The 20,812-nt window shown below is 36.9% G+C and overlaps 1 protein-coding gene across 1 annotated transcript in view; it reads left to right on the top strand.

Annotated features, from left to right (window-relative positions):
• kdm7ab (lysine (K)-specific demethylase 7Ab) overlaps positions 1-17,530 on the top strand; it is a 42,858-nt gene extending 25,328 nt beyond the window's left edge. The window contains exons 7-20 of the mRNA XM_007228362.4: positions 611-773; positions 2,053-2,140; positions 4,870-4,976; positions 5,366-5,457; positions 5,667-5,753; positions 6,876-7,121; positions 7,576-7,703; positions 8,584-8,741; positions 9,053-9,141; positions 9,885-10,063; positions 10,205-10,353; positions 11,040-11,104; positions 11,834-12,062; positions 13,241-17,530. Coding sequence (XP_007228424.3) covers positions 611-773; positions 2,053-2,140; positions 4,870-4,976; positions 5,366-5,457; positions 5,667-5,753; positions 6,876-7,121; positions 7,576-7,703; positions 8,584-8,741; positions 9,053-9,141; positions 9,885-10,063; positions 10,205-10,353; positions 11,040-11,104; positions 11,834-12,062; positions 13,241-13,329 — 1,869 coding nt within the window. The 3' untranslated portion in view covers positions 13,330-17,530. The remainder of the gene's footprint in view (positions 1-610; positions 774-2,052; positions 2,141-4,869; positions 4,977-5,365; positions 5,458-5,666; positions 5,754-6,875; positions 7,122-7,575; positions 7,704-8,583; positions 8,742-9,052; positions 9,142-9,884; positions 10,064-10,204; positions 10,354-11,039; positions 11,105-11,833; positions 12,063-13,240) is intronic.
• The last annotated feature ends 3,282 nt before the right edge of the window (positions 17,531-20,812 follow it).

The following is a 20,812-nucleotide window of genomic DNA, read 5'->3' as shown; positions in this document are numbered from 1 at the left end:
AATGAGTTTCATATTTTAAACTGATTTTACTGAAGTAAAGTAACTTTTTTCAATGATATTGTAATTTTTTGAGATGCAATTGTAAGTGAATTAAAGTTAATAAACCATTGTGTCATTATCGGAATAATACTGTCATTATAACTCTTTTTGTTTGGAAGATATATTGGCCCAGAAATGTTTGCAATAAACAATATTTTACGGCCATTTTATGCCACTGATATAATGATAATAACATTTAAATAAATCTACATTTTTAAGGTACTATGCAGATTTAACTATTATGAGTATTTAGTCTTTGCAATTGGAATACACGTTCCCTCTGTTCCCTATGTGTGCACTGTGGAAATTTATAGTGCCCTCAATCACACCAAAATTACACAAATTACAAAATGACACCAGAGAAAAGCATTCATTTCCGAAGTTGTGCAGGTTTTTAACATGTGCTCTTTTAACAGTGTTGTGTATTGTACTGGAAATACTTAGAAATACATAGAAGGCATGATCATCCACAGTGGACAGTGTACTCATGTTAGTGTATTGTATTTTTTTATGTATTTTCTGTTCATTTTAATTAACACTAATTCATGCATGTCTTCATTGTGGTTTATAGGGGGAGAAGATTTTTTACTTGATTAAGCCAACTCCGACCAACCTTGCGCTGTACGAAGAGTGGAGCTCATCTCCTAACCAGAGTGAAGTGTTCTTCGGGGAAAAAGTGGACACGTGCTACAAGTGTGTCGTTCGGCAGGGAACTACCCTTTTCATCCCAACCGGTATGAACTGCTGTAATTGTTTTGACTCTACCTCTCGTTATGGTAGCACACTGGCCAAGTTTGATGATTATATGAAGAGAATGATTGGAGAGAGATTAATCTGGTAAGAACTAGGAATGTTGTTGATCAGTTGGTTAATCGACAAATACAGTAAATCATTGTTTCATCAGTGCATTCAGTAAACAACTATTGATGCATGAGTACATAATACACAGTTTTGTATGAATGCATTCAGCTACTTTTTTTGCAGTTATTTACAAATTATAGATGTTCCAATGCTCAAATACAGCTTGACTAGCTCATGTAGAGAGGTATTGCCAATATAATAGGACTATCTGAAGCAGCTAATTTTTTTAGGAGGTTTAGGGGGTATAAATCAATCCAGCATTGTGGAGCAGTGAAACATTTGTGAGCAGTTAGGGAGTTGGTGATTAGGTGTTGATCATCCAGTGTTCAGACCTGACAATTTCCTTGTTTTTTTTTTTCCTATTTTTTTATTTTTTATACTCTTAATTTTTAGAAGAATCAATGAATGAACAGTTGCCACAATACCTGTTTTGTATATATAGTGTACAGTATGTGAAGCTGTATGAGAGTCCAATCTCCATTGTCTTCCAATACAAAGTTGGATAATGAGGTTTCACAGGAAGGCCTAGATTGACAAATTCAGCTCCAGGATGATCTGTCCATCAGTAGTGATCTAGATGAGTAGACTAAGACACAGACAAAATCTTTGCTATTTTAATATTTCAGTTTAGTCCATTCCTTATGGAATCAGTGAAGAGTTTTAGGCGTTTGTTCAATAAGGGACAAAAATCACTTTCAGGCTTATTTTAGTTTCTTTCAGGATATGAATGGCTTACAGCTGGAAAAGCAGGGACATCTGCAGTTTGGCCAGAAACCCAGCTGTTTGTGGACACTGTGAAAGTGTTTGTGCGTGGATGTGAGCATCTGTTGGTCAGCTGTTTCCAGATTTTTAGACTTTTTTTAGTTAGCCATTGCCAGTTCTTCCCAATTCCCAATCAAACAGCTTGCTCCAAGACCACATCTTTCGGAACTTGTGCTCATGCAATGTCATCATAGGAGAAGGCAGACTGCCGAGTCTAATGTCTGTGAGCCAGTAGACTCCCAGAACTTGCTAGATTCTGTCTTTAAACCCGATTCTCTGAAGAAAGCAGGGCCAGTCCTCTTCTCTTGGGTTTCAAATTCAGATCCTAGCAATAAAATAATGTATCTGTATCTTTAGTCAGCTGTTGACATGATCTTTCTCTTTATGCAGGATGGATCCATGCAGTTCTGACCTCTCAGGATTGCATGGCATTTGGAGGGAACTTCCTGCACAACCTTAACATCGGCATGCAGCTCAGGTGAGACAGCACTGCAGCTTGTGAATTAAAGCACTGAAAACTGCATATATGCAGGTGGATTAGCCAAATGATGCAAAATATATATGCATCGCAAAACCTTCACTATGCTAATGACTGTAATTCTAACAGTGGTGCGAATTGTTTCATCAGTATAATAGCATGTGATGTAACAAGTGGTAACATGATCCAAATATTAACATACATTTACTATCTTTAATAACAAAACCACACACAGTGTTTCCACTTGAACACAAGTGGGAACAGAGTAGGGGTGGGCGATATGGCTCTAAAATAATATCACGATATTTCAGGGTATTTTTGCAATAACGATATACTTGGCGATATAAGAAAACTAAATTAATTAGTTAATTTCAGGAATATAGTATAAGAGTATAACAGAATAATCATAATGTGGGAAAATAAATGATATAGCATAAAGTAATATAGTGCAGAAAATATTGCAGATTATTAGTGCATGCATATAAACTGCAAACTAAAACAATTATACAATAAATACACCTAAAGCTTCACAGTAAATAATAGACTACTTTTAAGACAGAACAGCCCTATTATCACAATATGGATTTTTAATATCACGATATTTCTGTGTCACGATATAATATTGCCCACCCCTAGAACAGAGTGAGTTTTCTGTGATTGATCAAAGTTCCACCATAAAAAAAAAAAAATGAAAACTGGGATATATAATACTGTGGATCTTTGCTCTCGTGTGTGTTTCTGTGTTCATCCATGTGTACTTACCTGATGATTAAATAGTCCTCTTGATTTTTTCTGGTGAAGTTGTTATAGGAATGTGAGAATTATGTTTATCTATTATTCCTCTGCTCATCCAAACACCATTTTCTTTGTCTACAGACATTACACAACCTTGATGAAAAATTATAGTTTACAGATATACTAGGGATTCCAGATTCCAGTCAACTTATATCTAGAACTTATATCTAGAACTGGATACAAACTGCTATGGTATGCCTAGGTAAATAAGTGTATACAGTTGTGGTCAAAAGTTTACATACACTTGTAAAAAAACATAATGTTATGGCTGTCTTGAGTTTTCAATAAGTTCTACAACTCTTATTTTTCTGTGATAGAGTGATCGGAACACATACATGTTTGTCACAAAAAACAGTCATAAAATTTGGTTCTTTCATAAATTTATTATGGGTCTGCTGAAAATGTCACCAAATCTGCTGGGTCAAAAATATACATACAGCAACAAAATTTGTCAATTTTGGTGATGTAGCGAGTTGTGTCAATCAAATTAGCTTCATGTCATGGCCTCTTCACTTCTTGTAAGTGATTCTGATTGACTACAGCTGTTGACTTCTCATGAGCCCATTTAAATAGGGCTCATTTGACCCAGTGATTAGACTCAGCTACAAAAGCTACAATGGGAAAGTCAAAGGAACTCAGTGTGGATCTGAAAAAGCGAATTATTGACTTGAACAAGTCAGGGAAGTCACTTGGAGCCATTTCAAAGCAGCTACAGGTCCCAAGAGCAACTGTGCAGACAATTATACGCAAGTATAAAGTGCATGGAACAGTTGTGTCACTGCCACGATCAGGAAGAAAACGCAAGCTATCACATGCTGCCGAGAGGAGATTGGTCAGGATGGTCAAGAGTCAACCAAGAATCACCAAGAAGCAGGTCTGCAAGGATTTGGAAGCTGATGGAACACAGGTGTCAGTCTCCACAGTCAAGCGTGTTTTACATCGCCATGGACTGAGAGGCTGCCGTGCAAGAAAGAAGCCCTTGCTCCAGAAAAGGCACCTTAAGACTCGGCTGAAGTTTGCTGCTGATCACATGGACAAAGATAAAACCTTCTGGAGGAAAGTTCTCTGGTCAGACGAAACAAAAATTGAGCTGTTTGGCCACAACACCCAGCAATATGTTTGGAGGAGAAAAGGTGAGGCCTTTAATCCCAGGAACACCATGCCTACTGTCAAGCATGGTGGTGGTAGTATTATGCTCTGGGGATGTTTTGCTGCCAGTGGAACTGGTTCTTTGCAGAAAGTAAATGGGATAATGAAGAAGGAGGATTACCTCCAAATTCTGCAGGAAAACTTAAAACCATCAGCCCGAAGGTTGGGTCTTGGGCGCAGTTGGGTGTTCCAACAAGACAATGACCCAAAACACACATCAAAAGTGGTAAAGGAATGGCTAAACCAGGCTAGAATTAAGGTTTTAGAATGGCCTTCCCAAAGTCCTGACTTAAACCCCATTGAGAACATGTGGACAGTGCTAAAGAAACGGGTTCATGCAAGAAAACCATCACATTTAGCTGAACTGCACCAATTCTGTCAAGAAGAGTGGTCAAACATTCGACCTGAAGCTTGCCAGGAGCTTGTGGATGGCTACCAAAAGCGCCTAGTTGCCGTGAAAATGGCCAAGAGACATGTAACCAAATACTAATGTTGCTGTATGTATATTTTTGACCCAGCAGATTTGGTGACATTTTCAGCAGACCCATAATAAATTTATGAAAGAACCAAATTTTATGACTGTTTTTTGTGACAAACATGTATGTGTTCCGATCACTCTATCACAGAAAAATAAGAGTTGTAGAACTTATTGAAAACTCAAGACAGCCATAACATTATGTTTTTTTACAAGTGTATGTAAACTTTTGACCACAACTGTAGGTACTGTAGTTGAGTGATTTTCTTATTGTGTATTAATTCTAGACGCATTTATTCTATTCCGCCAGGTGTTATGAGATGGAGCGGCGACTAAAGACTCCCGAGCTCTTTAAGTTCCCTTATTTTGAGGCCATCTGCTGGTATGTGGCCAAGAACCTGCTGGAGGCTCTCAAAGGTATGTAATATATAAAGCAAGCTCAGTTTACCTGTTATATTTTAAAGCTTGTAGCAAGTGAAAACATATTACATTGAAATGTGGGCTTTACATCAAGCAAAACCAACATACTGTAGATACAAGTGCATAGTTATTTGTGGTTGTCCATATGCTAATGATTAAAGATTAAAGTTTACCTACAGTGCATTATATAATTGGTTATTAATTGATAGTAATTGATTTAGATGTTGGTTAGTCATTCTCAAACAGTGGTCAACGGTGAGCATCATGGATTTCTGACCACAGAACTTCTCTTGTCTAAACTGGGGAATTTATACTGGGAAAGCCATATTAAACCCAATGAAAGATTGTAATCGTTTAGTCTAATCCGTCTTCGTTTTCTTCATCAGAACTGCGAGAAGATAACTGTCTTCCTCCTGACTACCTGGCGAAGGGAGTGAAAGCTTTAATTACCGCTCTGAAGAACTGGCTAAGGAGAGAGGTATGATGTCGCCTCTGCAGACTCATCCACTTCTGGTTTAACTGAAAAATTGGCTCTGTTTCTTTTATTTCCTGCTCTGCTCATGGCTGAACCTCCCTGAGATGATCTCAGTAGTGGGAGGCAGCAGGACATGGCTGATATCTGATGTTATATGAGCGCAACAGGAACAGACCCATCATTGTTGTCTCTTGTGTCATCTTCCGGACCAGGTCACAGAGCCAGCCAGCGAGGTTCCTGACCATATCAGACCCAACCATCTCATTAAGGAGCTCACCAAGGAAATCCGCCATTTAGAGGTACCTTTAATGGAGTTCAGTCTCAGTAATGTAGAAAACAGGCTCCCAGCAGGCTAGAGTTTAGCCGTTCTACCTTATTGAACACACTGGATTCAACTCATCAGCTATTGGATAAAAGCATGGTGATTTTTATTCAGATTTTTGTCAGAATAGAAACTGAAAAAGCCGGAGGCCTACGCTCTTAAGTCTTGTGACCTGAAATCCCTAATCCAGTTATTAAGGTTTGCTTGGTAAGGGTGTAACAGTTCATGCTATGATTTGGTCAGGGGAAACAAATCTTGAGATAGAACACAGTGGACCAGCAGATGACCTGTCTCTCCAAACCATCACTGATCATCAGTAAATTTTACATTTCATTTGTAAATCAAGGGATCAGAGTCTGGAGGAAGAGTGGAGAGACACACAGTCCAAACTGCTCGAGGTCTAGTGTGAAGTTTCCACCAATCAGTGATGGTTTGAAGAGACATGTCTGTCATCTGCTGGTGTTGATCCACTGTGTTTTATTATCAAGTCTAAAGTCAGTGCAGTTTTGTTTTCCCACAAAATCTTACAGCACTTCATGCTTCCCTCTGCTACTGACAACTTTTATGGAGATGCAGATTTCATTTTCCAGCAGGACTTGGCACAATGCCCACACTGCTAAAAGTACCAATTGGTCTTATTCATTGGCTGTAAGTCATAATCATCAACGATAATAAAAAATAAATAAATAATAGATAACTTTGTGTGTAATACAGCTATATAATGAGTATCACATTTTGAACTCAATAGCTGAAAGCAACTTTTCAATGATATTTAAGACATTTAAGATGCACTAGTAAATCCCTGATGTAGTTAGTATAGCCTGTATACTGTTTAATAGTAGATTGTAAACATATGCATATTCATAACATGCTTCAGTGTGGTTCTCTCCCCACAATTGTGTAAAAAAAAAAAATAAATAAAAACTTTCAATCCACTCCTGTATTTACTATATCAGCCAACTATGTACTATTTATGACTAAATATGTAGCAAATAAACTTTGGTTGATTTATGTGAAATCCTAACATATTCGTCCTGTCAGTTTTACACCATGCTGTTGCATGTTTGCAAGCTGAATAACTTTATCTTCTGCTCTACAGGACGATCAGAATGGGAGCGGTGGATCCAAGCCAGTAAAAACTCAGGAAAGCTTAACATGTCCGTCTACAAGGTCATCACACGAACGAACATTCCAGGCCCGGAGCAACGCAAGACGACTTCGACATCACCACCATCATCATCATCATCATCATCATCACACACCCAAGGCTCCTTCTAACCTGGACATTTTTGAGCAGCACACTCAAGAAGTTCTGAAGAGGCTGGAAATTGAACCATTTGAAGAGGTCTGTGCCACTAATATTAATTATATTATTTATTAGATTCTCTTCTAGAGAAAATGTTATGGGCCTGAAGGACAGAAGGGATGCACTGATGCAATGTTCAGCAGGTGAATTTATTTGACCAAAAATTGCAATAATAAGTAAAAAGACAGAATTTTATTAAATTTTATTAAATTATACTAAACCATGCAATTCTATGACTCAGTCAAATTACAAATTTGACCAAATTAATGACAACCTGTGAAGAACCATGTTTGGAAATCTGTGTTTGGTTGTCAGTTTTCAGCCAAATGTTTAATTTTGTTTGGTTTTGACCCAAATTTAATTTTTGCTGCATCTCTACAAGACAGTATATAAAAAACAGAAAGGAAAGTTGGTGATTTGCAATGCTGGTCTTGTGGTTTTCAGCAGTTGCTGACTGTGTGCCGACTATATGTATCTTGTGTCTCATGTTCAGGACGACTCCTCCTTTGGCCTGAAGGCGAATTCAAAGTTTAATAAAGTTTCCACAGCCTCCACTGCAGCAGCCGAGAGAAACCTGGATAATCACCTGCATCTGGTTCTGTGCAATGGACGCATCATAAAGTAAGAGAGGATTTAGTGTCTGTTGTTCATGTGTTGTGGTCTACAGATAACTAGATCTCGAATGTTTGTAGTAGAATTAGTTTGTGGCACCTCTGGGTGGATCATCTTTGTATTTAAATAGTGGTAAATATAAAATAAATGGTCGGAACCAAAACTGTAATAATAATGAGGCGACAGCCTAAAAAATCTTAATGATTTAGACCAAAACTCCTCTTGACGTACACAAACCTCATCTACTACAAAAAAGTCTGATTGCTGTGTTCGCCAACAAGGGTTTTGCCACCAAGTATTAAGTCTGGATTTATATTCATTATTCTGGATTTTATTTTTAATATTCTATTTCTCACTGTTAAAATTAACCTACACTTAAAGTTCTAGATTGTTCCTGATCAGTGGGCAAACTTGCAAAATCAGCAAAGGGATCAAAAATAATTTCCTTCACTGTACGTTACTATATAATCATAACATATTTACTAAACCAAAACTGTAATAGTGTGATTTAAACTGTTAAACTGTTCAAGCATTCCTGTATTACTGTGATCAAATACCATATTAAATATCAAATAAAACGTTTTGTAAATCATTAAAAGAAATGTTTGTGCAACCATTTAATTTTTTTTGGCCACAACCTAATAGAGTAAATTGCATAATCTATTTTTTTTTCTGCAGTAATACAAAATTTGACCCTACACTGAATAGTTCAGGTTTAAACTAGTCATTTTTAAGCTTCAAAAAGCAGCAGAACTGCTCTGGTACTAAACCCTAGAATAGGGATAGGACCAGGTTTGACAATGAATGTCTATTTTTTTTTTTCAAGTGGAATATTTAAAGAAACACACAATCTCAATATTTTATGTATATCTGTGTTTGATTTCTGCAGAGATGAGCGGTGGCATGTCAGAGAAAAGAACATGGCAGAGCATGAGGGTGTCGATGAGCAGAAGAGATACACAGTAAAGGTGAAGATGGAGGTGAAAGAAGAGGTGCTGGATAAACAAAGATTTACAGCAGGACATAGGAAGCTGTCTGTCATTAGAGGTGAGCAGTTTGTATGAATGATGCTGCACACACTCGGTCATGTGGTTATTAGAAAGCTGTGGTGGATCTTTATGGTATCCAGAATTCACTTTTTAACATAATGTGAGTCTGGCTCTTTATAATTTGTCAGAATTTTATGACCAATGGACCAATAGAAAAGCTCAGAGATTACTTGAGACACTGATTTAATGTCTTTTTGTGAAGCTGTTATTTGGAGATACAAGAATTTTTGCATTTGCATGACAATGAACTGCATATAGTAACAGGTTTTTGTGCAAAGCTGATGTGTGTGTGATCTTTTTGTTTTTTAGAGATTTGTAAGCAGGAAAGCCGGGATCTCAGAGATGATGAATCGGGTGTTTCATCAGACTCTGAGTCCGAGGGACATGGTTTTAAAACGGTAAGCTATAGAACAGATCCAGTCATGGGGACGAAGTAGTTGTTGTACCAAAATGTCTCCTGCAACTTAGTAGAGGACAGTAGAGACATTCTTCTTAGTAGTGGACAATTTGTGTTTCTATAAAACCATAAAATATTTACATAAAAGCCAGTATAAGTTATAAGTAATCTGAAAACATTTTTTTTGCGACTACAAATGTTAATGTCTGGATAGTGACCAGGAACCAGTTGTAGGTGAGTTTGAAGTTGGTGAAAACAAATGCCGATTTGCCGATAATAATTTAAGAATGCACTACTGCAAAAAAAAAAAATATATTAAAATGAATGATAATCGAGAGATATAATCTAATATTATATTTAATGGGAAATATAATACTATATCGCCCTAATGATGGCAGTAATGATATTTGAAATTTTAAGTGATATTAATGTGTACGATACAATATAGCACACCCCTATTCAATAGTTGAGGAAAGCAGTAAGCAGTGGGTGGAGCTGCATAAGAATGATGTGCAATTGGTTGTGTATGTGTGTTATTTCAGGTACAGATTTTGTTCTCGTTACAGACCTATGCAGGTCAATCACTTACGAATATGGGTGTCAATCTGAGCAAAAAAAAATGGAATTAGATTAATCAGCTATGTGATGTGAATTTGACCATAATGATGGATTGATTTATATAGTTGCGAATCTTTGTTTGTGTGTTATTAGGCTGTGTTATAATTGACTCTTTAACACCCACAGAAAAAGCTCCAGTCTTCTGATGAAGACTCTGAGAGCTCATCAAAGGAGGAAGAGGAGGAGGAAGTGGTGAGGAAGAAGAGTGTTTTAATCAAGAATGAGACTGAGTGCAGTTCTAGCAGCCCAACAAATTCCAGCTCCATCAGCCAGCAACACGAGCACAGCGACAAAAATCTGAAAAGGTCAGAGGAGGTTTTTACGTTTAGTTTTTTTGCAAAGTGATGCTTTTTTTAAATTTCACATTCAGAATTGAATAACTCTAAAAGCCAAACATAAAAACAACTGTTTTGTTGTAATTAGATACGTTTCTTATGTGTTTGCAGAGACCTTTCTAGCTCACCAAGTGCAGAGGAGGATGCTATAGCGGGCATGCTGTCTATGGCAGGGCTGTTGTACCCTCACCAGTCAGAGGAGGGTGCCAACTCCCAGGAGTCCTGGTGGTCCTGCACCACCCATCCTTCACCTGACTACAGTAAGGGAGCTCTTAGATTTTTAAACTTATTTAGTTAAGTTCTTCCCATATTTGATTGCACACAAGCTCGGACAAAGGTTATTGAGTGCAGCTTTTAATCCGGTGCCTTTATGTATGTATTTTACCAGTTGGGTAGTAAGAAGCAGTAAAACCATTCCTCTGAAGAACAGAGTTATACAGGAGTTTCAGTTTATTTCTCCAGCACTAAGACTGGAGCAGTATTAGCAATAAACGCTAACCACACTTAGCGCTAATATTCCCCTGACTTGCCGGAACACTCAGTGTAGCACTGTTATGCGGAATTTTACTAGCATTGATGTGGCTTGTTGTTAGCTGCTAATGCTAATGTTGCAGCACCCTGCCTTACTGGAAATCTGGAAATCTATACTTACTGTAAGTGAGCAGAAGGACTTGACTCACCCAAACAGTTTTCAGGAGAGAAATCTGTGTAGATTAACATCCAGCGCTCGTTTGACCTAAGAATTAGTTTTGTATACTTAACTTAGTATATACTTAACATATGTGTACGTGTGTGTGTGTGTGTGTGTGTGTGTGTGTGTGTGTATATATATATATGTATATATATATACGTATATATATATATATATATACGTATATATATACACACCCACACATTTGTCATTATCTCTGTTGTTTAATGTTGGTTGATATTTTGTGATGTTTAGATGGGAAGGAGCCTGTTTCAGGAGAGGAGAACCCTGATTCTGACAGCAACTCCACAATCAGCCAGGTAAATTGAGGTCTATTGCACTTCTACGAATGCTACGTGTTGGTATATCCGTTCAGTTAGAACTTAAGCCTGTCACAATGATTAACTTTTTGGACAAAATGTTGTTCCAGAAAAGCTTGCGATAAGAAGAACTTTTGTGCTATTTTAGCTCTGTTCTTATGCTCATTGTGATGGGCTCATTGAGTTATGTAATCTCAGTGTGTATCAGGTTATGGTAAAATATTTCAAATACTGACCACAATGACATTTTTCTATTTAAATTTAAAAAATACACAGTTTTTGTTACAACAAACTACTGTTATGAATATACTTTACCTGTTAACCTGGGTTCATATGCATGCTGACCCACAGTCTGTTCTCCATGTATGTGGAGCCACCATTATTGATGCATTTGTCACTCCCTTTACTGCACTCTTTCCATGCATGGTAGATGATGTCCATGTCTGCTCACAGCCTCTTTTTCACCTCTGACATAAGACAAGACAAGGAAACGTATTAGAACAACTGACTAAAAGCATCTCTATCTCTATGTCTCAGTGTGTACTTTAATGTATTTTAGCAAACACAATGGCCAATATTGAGGTCAGCGAAAACAATCAATATCTTGTCTACATATTGTACAAAAAAAATCATGGCTGTTTAAAGGGTGTGAAGAGTGTGAATGCAGAACAGTGCATGCCGCTCAGATGGACTTTACTCACTGCTGTCTGCGTATCTGTTGTGGAGCAGGAGGAGTGGCGTGTGCGGAAGCAGCAGCGGAGGGAGAGCCAGAGCCTCATGGACAGTCAGGGCAGCTGCAGCAGCAGTGAAGCCTGGGGCAGCCACACACACTCACCAGAGCGTGAGGACAGTCTCCCATCTGGCTATCAGTACTGTGAGACCTCTCTGTCCCCGCCCCTGCACCCCTCAAAGAGGCCTGCTCCCAACCCCCCACCAATCAGCAACCAGGCCACCAAAGGTAGTGAATCAGCTCTTTTTATTGTTGTTTTCTTTGTCTGTATTTCTTTATTACTAAAAACTATTTTTACACATTTATGTGTATTTATTAGTGGTCTCAATAGATAAAAAAAATCACAATAGAATTCTGTGATTAATCACAATTAATCACACTTTTTCTTCCTTAAGACTAAGCTTTTGATAATAGGTATTCGAATGTGAATAAAAGACTTGTATTATTGGTGCCAGTCCATTAAAAATAATTGTATAAATGCAATATTCTGTGGATAAATCAGGAGAAAAAATCATGATAATGTTTTAATTCTGGTACTTGACTCTATTTTTTGAAGAGGACAGTAATAATGGTGTAGTGTGATTTACACCTGACAGAATAGATCCTTTTTTACATTATAATTATATCTCAGAGTATATTCACCTTTAATATCTCAGGGTTGATTAACTGTATTATAATATCTCAGGGTAGATTTACTGTATTATACAATCTCAGGGTAGATTTACTGTATCATAATATCTTAAGATAGGTTTGATGCTTTTTAAACTAGAGTATTGTAATGTGTTAAGTAATTTAGTTTAACTGAGAGTTTTAATGGAGAAAATAAACTCCAGTGTAGCTCCATATTCCACATTACAGAGTGAAAAGAGGAAATGTGCAATCAGCTCTGTGTGTTTTTGTGTGCATGACCACACACATTTTTTTTTTCACTATTATGTTTAAATTTTTGATTCAGCATTAAATGTTCACACCATGTTAACAGCAGTTTTTAAATGTAAATTTAATTGCATTTTTCGTGGTCAGGGTGTTGAGTAATTATCACCATACTTTATTTCCAACTTCTTAACTCATTCTAAAAACCCCAAGAGCGCCATCATTCCAGAGCACACTGTTTCACAGCTCCACATCCCAGTGCTGGGGGGGCTATATACCCCTCTAACCCCCACACCTGACATTTAGACATGGTGCCAATTGGTTCATGTTTATCTGCCCCAGAGTGTCCTGTTCTATTAACAGTACTTCTCTACAGGCATTGGACAAGCTTAGTCAGCAATATATGCAACTTTAGTAGCTGTGTGCATTCATTAGAAGGTCTGTTCACAAACATTTGGACTGGAAACTGGTAGGTTTTAATTTGTGTGTCAATTTAAGTGTGTGAATTTTATTTTTTTATTTTTTTCACTTAGGGAAACGTCCCAAGAAAGGCATGGCCACAGCCAAACAAAGACTGGGGAAGATTCTCAAGCTCAGCAGGCATAAATCATTCTTCGTGTAGTACCCGAAAGCAGCAGCATCTCCTCCTCCTGCGTGTGTGTGTGTGTTCCGGACAGATGGAGCTCTTCTGTCACACACTCTTGCTGTGTGTCTGTTAGGTGACAGGGTATTTAAAGAGCACACTTCTACACACTGAATCCACCAGAAAGAAGCACATTAGTGGGGCTACTGCACACAGCCATCTACTGGCAGCAGAGAATATGACACTTCATTTGATTTCAGCAGAGTTTGCAGTTGTAAATCTGACGGGGAAAAACATCTCACATTTTAAGACATAGGAAAATCTACATGGAGAAGAGTTCAGGATAAACCTCTGCATTTTAAGATTTACTGCCATCTCTCTGGTCATGCAGCGCCACAGAGAAGTTGGAAGTGTTCTCCAGCAACGTACATCACACTATTCAACTGCCTCTTGCTCTTAAAAACGACTTCTCGGATGTTCGTTGCAAATATGTGGAATTTAAAACAAGCCGATTGCATTAGAGTGATGAAATGATTTCCTGAAATGGTGCTTGACCTGCCAATCAAATCTCAGTGTAAAGAAAGATACGATAAATCCACTTTCTTATCTTTCTCATTTCATTTTCTGCTCAAGAAATAAACTACCAGTAAACTTCCAGGAGGACTTGGCTGTACCACCTGCTCCTTCATTCTCAAAGCTGGAGAGAGGAGGGCTTTAATCAGCGGATCATTTTCAGCAGATCAATTTTTTAAACATTTTAGAGGCCTCAAAAAAAATAAAAAGAGAGAGAAAGAGTTGTTTCGTCAGCATTACCACCATTTTTACATCCACATTTTTACTCAAATGACCACATTTTTGAACAGTCAAGCATTTCTTCAGTTCTCCGGCACCACCTAGTGGTGGGAGAGTGCATGTACTGTGGAATTTATTCGAGAGGAGCTGAACAAGAAGACAAACATTTTTAATTTATTCCATTTTTAAAATAATTTTGGTGCTTGTTTTTATTTGTTCTTGTTGTTTTTTGTATTCACAATGCTTGTTGTTTAAATTTGTGTATTTATTACTGTTTATTTTATTTGAATATGAATGGTTGTTTTTGTTTGCTATTGTTTCATTTTGTTTGATGGATTTGCTTGTTACACAGTATGAATACGCTGACCAAGATGAGGAGCTTTGTTTGACACACTGCAAAACATATTAGATCATATTAGATAGTTTCTTCATTTTTGCATGTACTTCAAGTACATATAATGTATTACAGTCTTAAAGATGACCTCAATTGTAGCATAAAGTTTTTATTTTTTTAATGGGAGATAACAATGAGCCAAAACATTATGGCCATCCACCTTATATGCCTTTAGACTAATGCATGCAGCCAAAACAATAGTTTGGCAGTGGACAAGGGCTTGCTTTGGTACTCTGAACCGCCTGTTGCTACACAGTCCCATAAGCATGTAAGCTTCTGTGAGCCTGGCAACCTGTCATCAGTCCTCTGAACACCGTAGATAGGTAAACACCACTGCTAACCACAAGCTGCCCCACAGAAGTCTGACCATTTTAACCCTCTGTGGCATGAGTTTTATTATAACTGAATAATAAGCACTGCTAAGTCCTGAGTCAACAAATTAAAACACTTTGAAAACGTAAATTAAAACAAAAAAAAATTAATACCTCAATATATTTCTTTACATATTGTTGCTCATATACATGTTTTATTTTTCGTAAATGTCTTTAAAGTGAAACATGTTAAAACACTATATTTTTCTTATCAATTACTAGTATTGCATCCCATGTGGCTTTGGTTGCAAAAAAAAAAGATTATTCCACCTCCAAAGAGAATGTCCAAATTCTTCTCTTTATTTTATTTAATGGAGGTGTGTCTTGTGACATATAAAATAAGATAAAATAAACATAAACAAGGATTAAAGGGATTGAATAATCAACAAAAAAAAGTTGTTTGTTGCCATAGAGGGTTAAAGTCATTTGAAGTCATTCCAACACAGTCTAACCCAGTACAAGTTAACAAAAGTTCCTCAAGTCTTCACACCTTGTCTAGCACATGCCTAGAACCAGGATTGAACACTATTCATTTGAGTGATGTGGTCATAATGTTTTGGCTCCTTTTGGGACACAGTAAGCTCTTCCCCTACCTTCCCCCATTACAGAACTAACGTGGACAGTGGTTTAGTGTCGAGAAGTGTTAACATTGCTGATATATATTGATTGTGGCAACTGCTTTCTACTTGTTTTATTGATCAATTTGGGATTAGTTCTCACAGCAATGTCCTTTTCACCACCAACACCACCACCAACGAATATAAGCTTCTCCTCAAGTCTCCTCAAGCTCGAATGAATTGAAACACTGTCTGTCTGTCTGAATTGGTGCTGAGTGTTGTAAAATAATGAGAGGAATAATTGTTTTTCCAAGAATGTTTGGTATATTAATGGGGCTGTTTTTTTTTTGTGTTGAATTGAATTTGGCTATGGCTGGTGTTTTTACAAAGAATTGAAAGAGTATTTATTTTTCTAAGACGAGTCTTAATCCGTGTAGAGAAAAGTTTTGCAACTGCACCGACAAAGTGTACATTTGTGTGTGGGTTCCATTTTTCTTGAATTATAGCTATGACTTTGTTGTGTGAGACACAATTAGACCCTGTATGTGTGAGTGTGTGTGTGTGTGTGTGTGTGTAATTTGACAGAATTTGCTCGGGTTCTGTTTAGTCTGAACAACCTCAGGTAATTGTCAGGCCAGAGCTCATTGATTTGGTCCCTTTTGAAATGCCAAATAATGTTACGATATTCATTTTGAGGTTCGAGTCCATTCACTTTAATTGTGGTGTCCCTCAGGGATCTGTGCTGGGCCCTGAAAGCATCACCAGCAGCAAATGAAATGAGCCGGTTTTGTATTTCTGTTTTTGTTTTATTTTGTTTTGTTTGCATTCAGGTTAATACAGGTTACAGTCTTCCCATTCACGTTGTTTCAGAATCAGAGAACTCTTCGGGGTCTGAGGTCAGTTCAGGTTAGTATTTTTCCACATGCTTTGTTAGGAAACTAAAAACAGTGTCTTCTTCAGGCAATAAAAGTCTCTCCTCCAGGCTTCCAGAAATCACATTTTCCACTTCCCTACTGAACTCACTTCACAGCTTAATGAGGTACAGTGAAAAATGCTCAGGGCTCATTTGACTGTTTAAAAAAAAAAAAAAAACTTTTGATATTCTGTTATTTATATGGACTTGGAACTGCAGGAAAACAAACATTATTTAATTTGGAAGACTGTTCAACAGGTTCAGGGTTAGATTTGACGTTCTGACGATTTTGTTTGGTGTGTTTGTATGAAGTTTGCCTGGTGAGGTTTAATGTGCTTGCACTAATTTATCTCCATACAGCTTTGGTGTTATCTTCTAAACAAAGGAAAGAGTTTCTCCACCCCATCCCCACCACTGCAGAGTGCTTGTCTTTGTCTCAACACCCCTTCCTATAATAGTCCTGAACCTGTTTGACTGCATCCTGAAGAGCAGCCTCAACCACCTCAGATATAAAACCCAGGACTCGCAGGGTTGTCCAGAATGGTGTCGAATTCCAGTTGCATCAAAACCTGCCTGGGGCTTTAACTTCATGTCCTTCATAACATCCTCCACCCTCACCCTCACCCTGATTTTATTATGGTGCTATATCTATATTGTCTGACATATATGTATATGCAGGCTAAAGTGCATATCATGCATATGTATTTTGGGATGATGTTTTGTTTGATTAAGGGGTGTGTATCAGCCAACTTCTACATAAATCCTGCACTAAACAAGCTCTGCCTACATAATTATGTAGCTGTAACACACACACACATACACACACACACACACACTACTTTGCTCCACATTGGTAAACATCTCTGCAAACTTTCATAACATGTCATAACAATGTTACTGGCCTGCAGGCAGGGCTTGTATCATGCAGTACTTTAACTTGTACAGTATTTATTTGGCATTCTCTGTTCTCTTTTTTTTTTTTTTTTTTTTCCTTTCTTGCTGTCAGTTTTACACCAAATGGAAGTGTTGTTGGTCATAGTGTGTACTTCCCTAGATTTGATGCTCTGAATTATGAATGTTTGTTTTTTCTTTACCTTATTCTGTGCCAGATATTTCTCGTCACACTGTTACAAATTGCATTGGATCTTTTGAATAGGAGATTTCAGCTGTACAATGCGGCCTGTACATATTAAAAGATTTATGAGTGAACAAATCCTTCTGGTCAGTGTGGATTTGCTTTTACGAAAGCCTTTCTTAGCACACTCTGCACTGAGAGCTGTGCTCATGCAAGGACTAATGTGAAATGTGTGTTTTTATCCAGAGGAAATGGCTAATGCAGATTAGTTTTTATTTGTTTATAAGCATGTGTATTTTCCTAACTAGACAAAAAAAAAAACTAGTTTAAGGCTACGTTCACATTACAAGCCACATTAAATAATGAGTTAGCAGCTCATATGTGGAGCATCTTTTGCTGGAGTGGAGAGTAAACAGCTGCTCTGAAGTTCATGCTCAGGTCCAGGAGGTGAGAAAAGGCCAGGCGGTTTGCTTTTGCTGTTTTATTAGCTATAGCTGCACAGCTGCACCAAGAGATGTGTGGGTACGAGAGAGAAGCACGTAGCGCTAATGCTAACGTGTAAAAGCAAAAAGACGCATGAATCTGATTTGAAAAAATCGGAATTTATACGTTCACACAGCCGTGAAAAAAATCTGATCTGAGCCACATTGTGCAAACAATTTGATTTAAATCACTTCAGCCTGGTAATGTAAACGTAGCCTAAAACTGTGAACAATGACTTTTGGGGGGAAGATCGTTCTTGACAAGTTATCTTGCAAAAACAGAGAACTTATTGTGATCCTGTGTGCTTGCTATTTTTTTAGCTATATTAAATGATACTAAAATAAAGCCATTTGGGAACTTCAACTGTTCTTTATAAAGGTATTATTAAGTAATCTTGCTGCACAGATTGTTTATCTACCTGTGTAATAATAGCATGTTCTGGGACAATTTGCATCCAGGACGTGCTGGTATTCTGTAGAAAAAATGTTCTTCTCTCTAACTGTGCAATATTGCCAGTTTTGCTAAACCTAAACCTTAACTTGAAGTATCCACCCCCATGCTTCACAGCCTTCTACCATTTTCCTAATGAACCTGTGTTGTGTGGTATACATACTTTAAGCACTGACTTGGAGGTCACAGGCTTAGTATTTTTTTACGACTCTTCAATACGATTATGTTTGAACAAACAACACTGCACAATAGAACAGTGCTCCACCCTCTTCGTGCAAATAAACTTCTATGCAGGTTCTTGTCACTCAGTTGGTGGTTTTGTTGATATTACCAGCATATAAACTCCTTTCTCAGTGTTCTTGTGCTTCCAGATTTCCACAGTTCCCCTTAACTTCTGCATGCACACTGTAGAAACTGCAAACTGAAAGTCCTGGAGCCTTCCCTTTTTTATGGGCATGAGTTTTTTTTTTGTTTTCAGACATTTGGACTGTTGCTGAAGACCATGTTTGATGAAAGAATATTATTTGGCACAGGATTTTTGCACCCAGGTGTGTTTAGGAGTGTGTATTATTATTATTTGCACTCAGGTCTAAGTATAAATTTGTACTACTACTAAAAATATTTCATAATTTATTTTTAAGTGCATTAAGATATACTGCATTACAAAGTTTTAAATTAAAGGTGAAAAGCCTCCCTGTATTGCAAATGCTGCTTGTACCAAAGGACAAATAATCCCATAAATTCCCATATTTTTTTTTACCTTAAGAAATATTCATAATGTTCTATAATAATAATGACCTACTTTACCCACACAAGTTACAGCTATATAGATGATTATGCTGTTTTTATGTGCAAATATTGTTTGAAAAAGTTATGCATATTTTAATAAAATGCTATAACTGACAGAATTGTTTGTCATATTTTTTCGTCATCTGATAGGTTGTTGTGCTGCGCGCATCGGGCACGACCATACGAACTAGTGATTCGGTTCGATTTAAACCGATTCTTTCCAACTGTCTGATTCAATGAATCAAATGTTCAATTCAGTGAGTCACTGATTCTCAAATCAATACCTATTGATTATTTTTACTTATCAATTGATCTAAAATGTAAAATATATTTTATGTTATATATGTATGTGGTAATAACCTATATGGTATCATCACACATTTCCTTTTTTTCTCATTTTGTTTTTTCCCCTGCGTTCCAGTTATTTTGTTATTGTATCTTAATAAACAAAACCATTATCATTTATTTTTAAATTATTAGCCTGTCTTTATCCTCTAAATTAAACACTCTGCATATTTATAATTTGTCTTTAAATATGATTCAATGAAGGAATGTAAGTTGACCATCACACCCCATCTCCAAACCCCCAAACTTATTCCAAAAAAATTGTAATAAGAATAATATTACAATAATAATAGAATATGAGCACCATTATTCCAGAGAACAGTTCCACTGCCCCACAGATGACCCTGTCTCAACAATTTCATTTTCACTTTAATAATTTTATGTGACTTCAAATTAGGCATTGTATTTATTTAGCTAGGGAGGAGATCTCATTAACACAAATATTGACTTAATTTATTGGTTTTATTAAGTTTTTATTTATTTAGAATATTTTGACTTTTTTATATTCCAGTCACAATATCTGATATTTATATTAATTTTAAGTGCACTGCTCTTTAACGGGTGTAATTACATTGTTATATCATAATGCTATTATACAGTACAAGTCAAAATTTTGACTTTGAGCTTAATGGTGTAAAAATATAGATTTCTTTGCATAGGTAATTCTATGTCCCTATTGCTAGCATTGTAAGTTGAAGCAAGTGCTGTATTTCAGAATGCTTGGGGTAAATGGAACAGGACTATTCGACAAACGTTTGTACTCGTCCATGTACATCATGTTTCACTACACCCCAAGCATTCTGAAATACAGCACTCATTAAATAGAGCACTCATTTTCTGCAAATAAGTGCTCTAAATTACAACATATCAATTAAGAATTTGGGAAAAATGGCTGAAATAACAACAAAGATGCAGAGCTTTTAGACCTTAATTAATGCAAATAAAACAAGTTCATACCTATAAAGTTTTAAGAGTTCAGAAATCAATATTTAGTGATTTTTAATCACAGTTTAATGCAGCTTGACATCATGTTCTCCTCCACCAGTCTTACACACTGCTTTTGGATAACTTTATGCTGCTTTACTCCTGGTACTCCTGGAAAAATTCAAGCAGTTCAGCTTGGTTTGATGGCTTGTGATCATCCATCTTTCTCTTGATTATATTCCAGAGATTTTCAATTTTGTAAAATTAAAGAAACTCATCATTTGTAAGTGGTCTCTTAATTTTTTCAGAGCTGTATATTGTATCTAGTGAATAGTGAATAGTGAATGTGTTAATAAGTGAACCATTCCGAACACAGTTAGCTTTTGAATCAGCTCTACGTATTTGATTCACGAAGATCGGTTCAAACGA

The sequence above is a fragment of the Astyanax mexicanus genome, chromosome 10 (genome assembly GCF_023375975.1).
Source record: "Astyanax mexicanus isolate ESR-SI-001 chromosome 10, AstMex3_surface, whole genome shotgun sequence".
Lineage (NCBI taxonomy): Eukaryota > Metazoa > Chordata > Actinopteri > Characiformes > Acestrorhamphidae > Astyanax > Astyanax mexicanus.
This window is presented reverse-complemented; position numbering and strand designations above follow the sequence as displayed.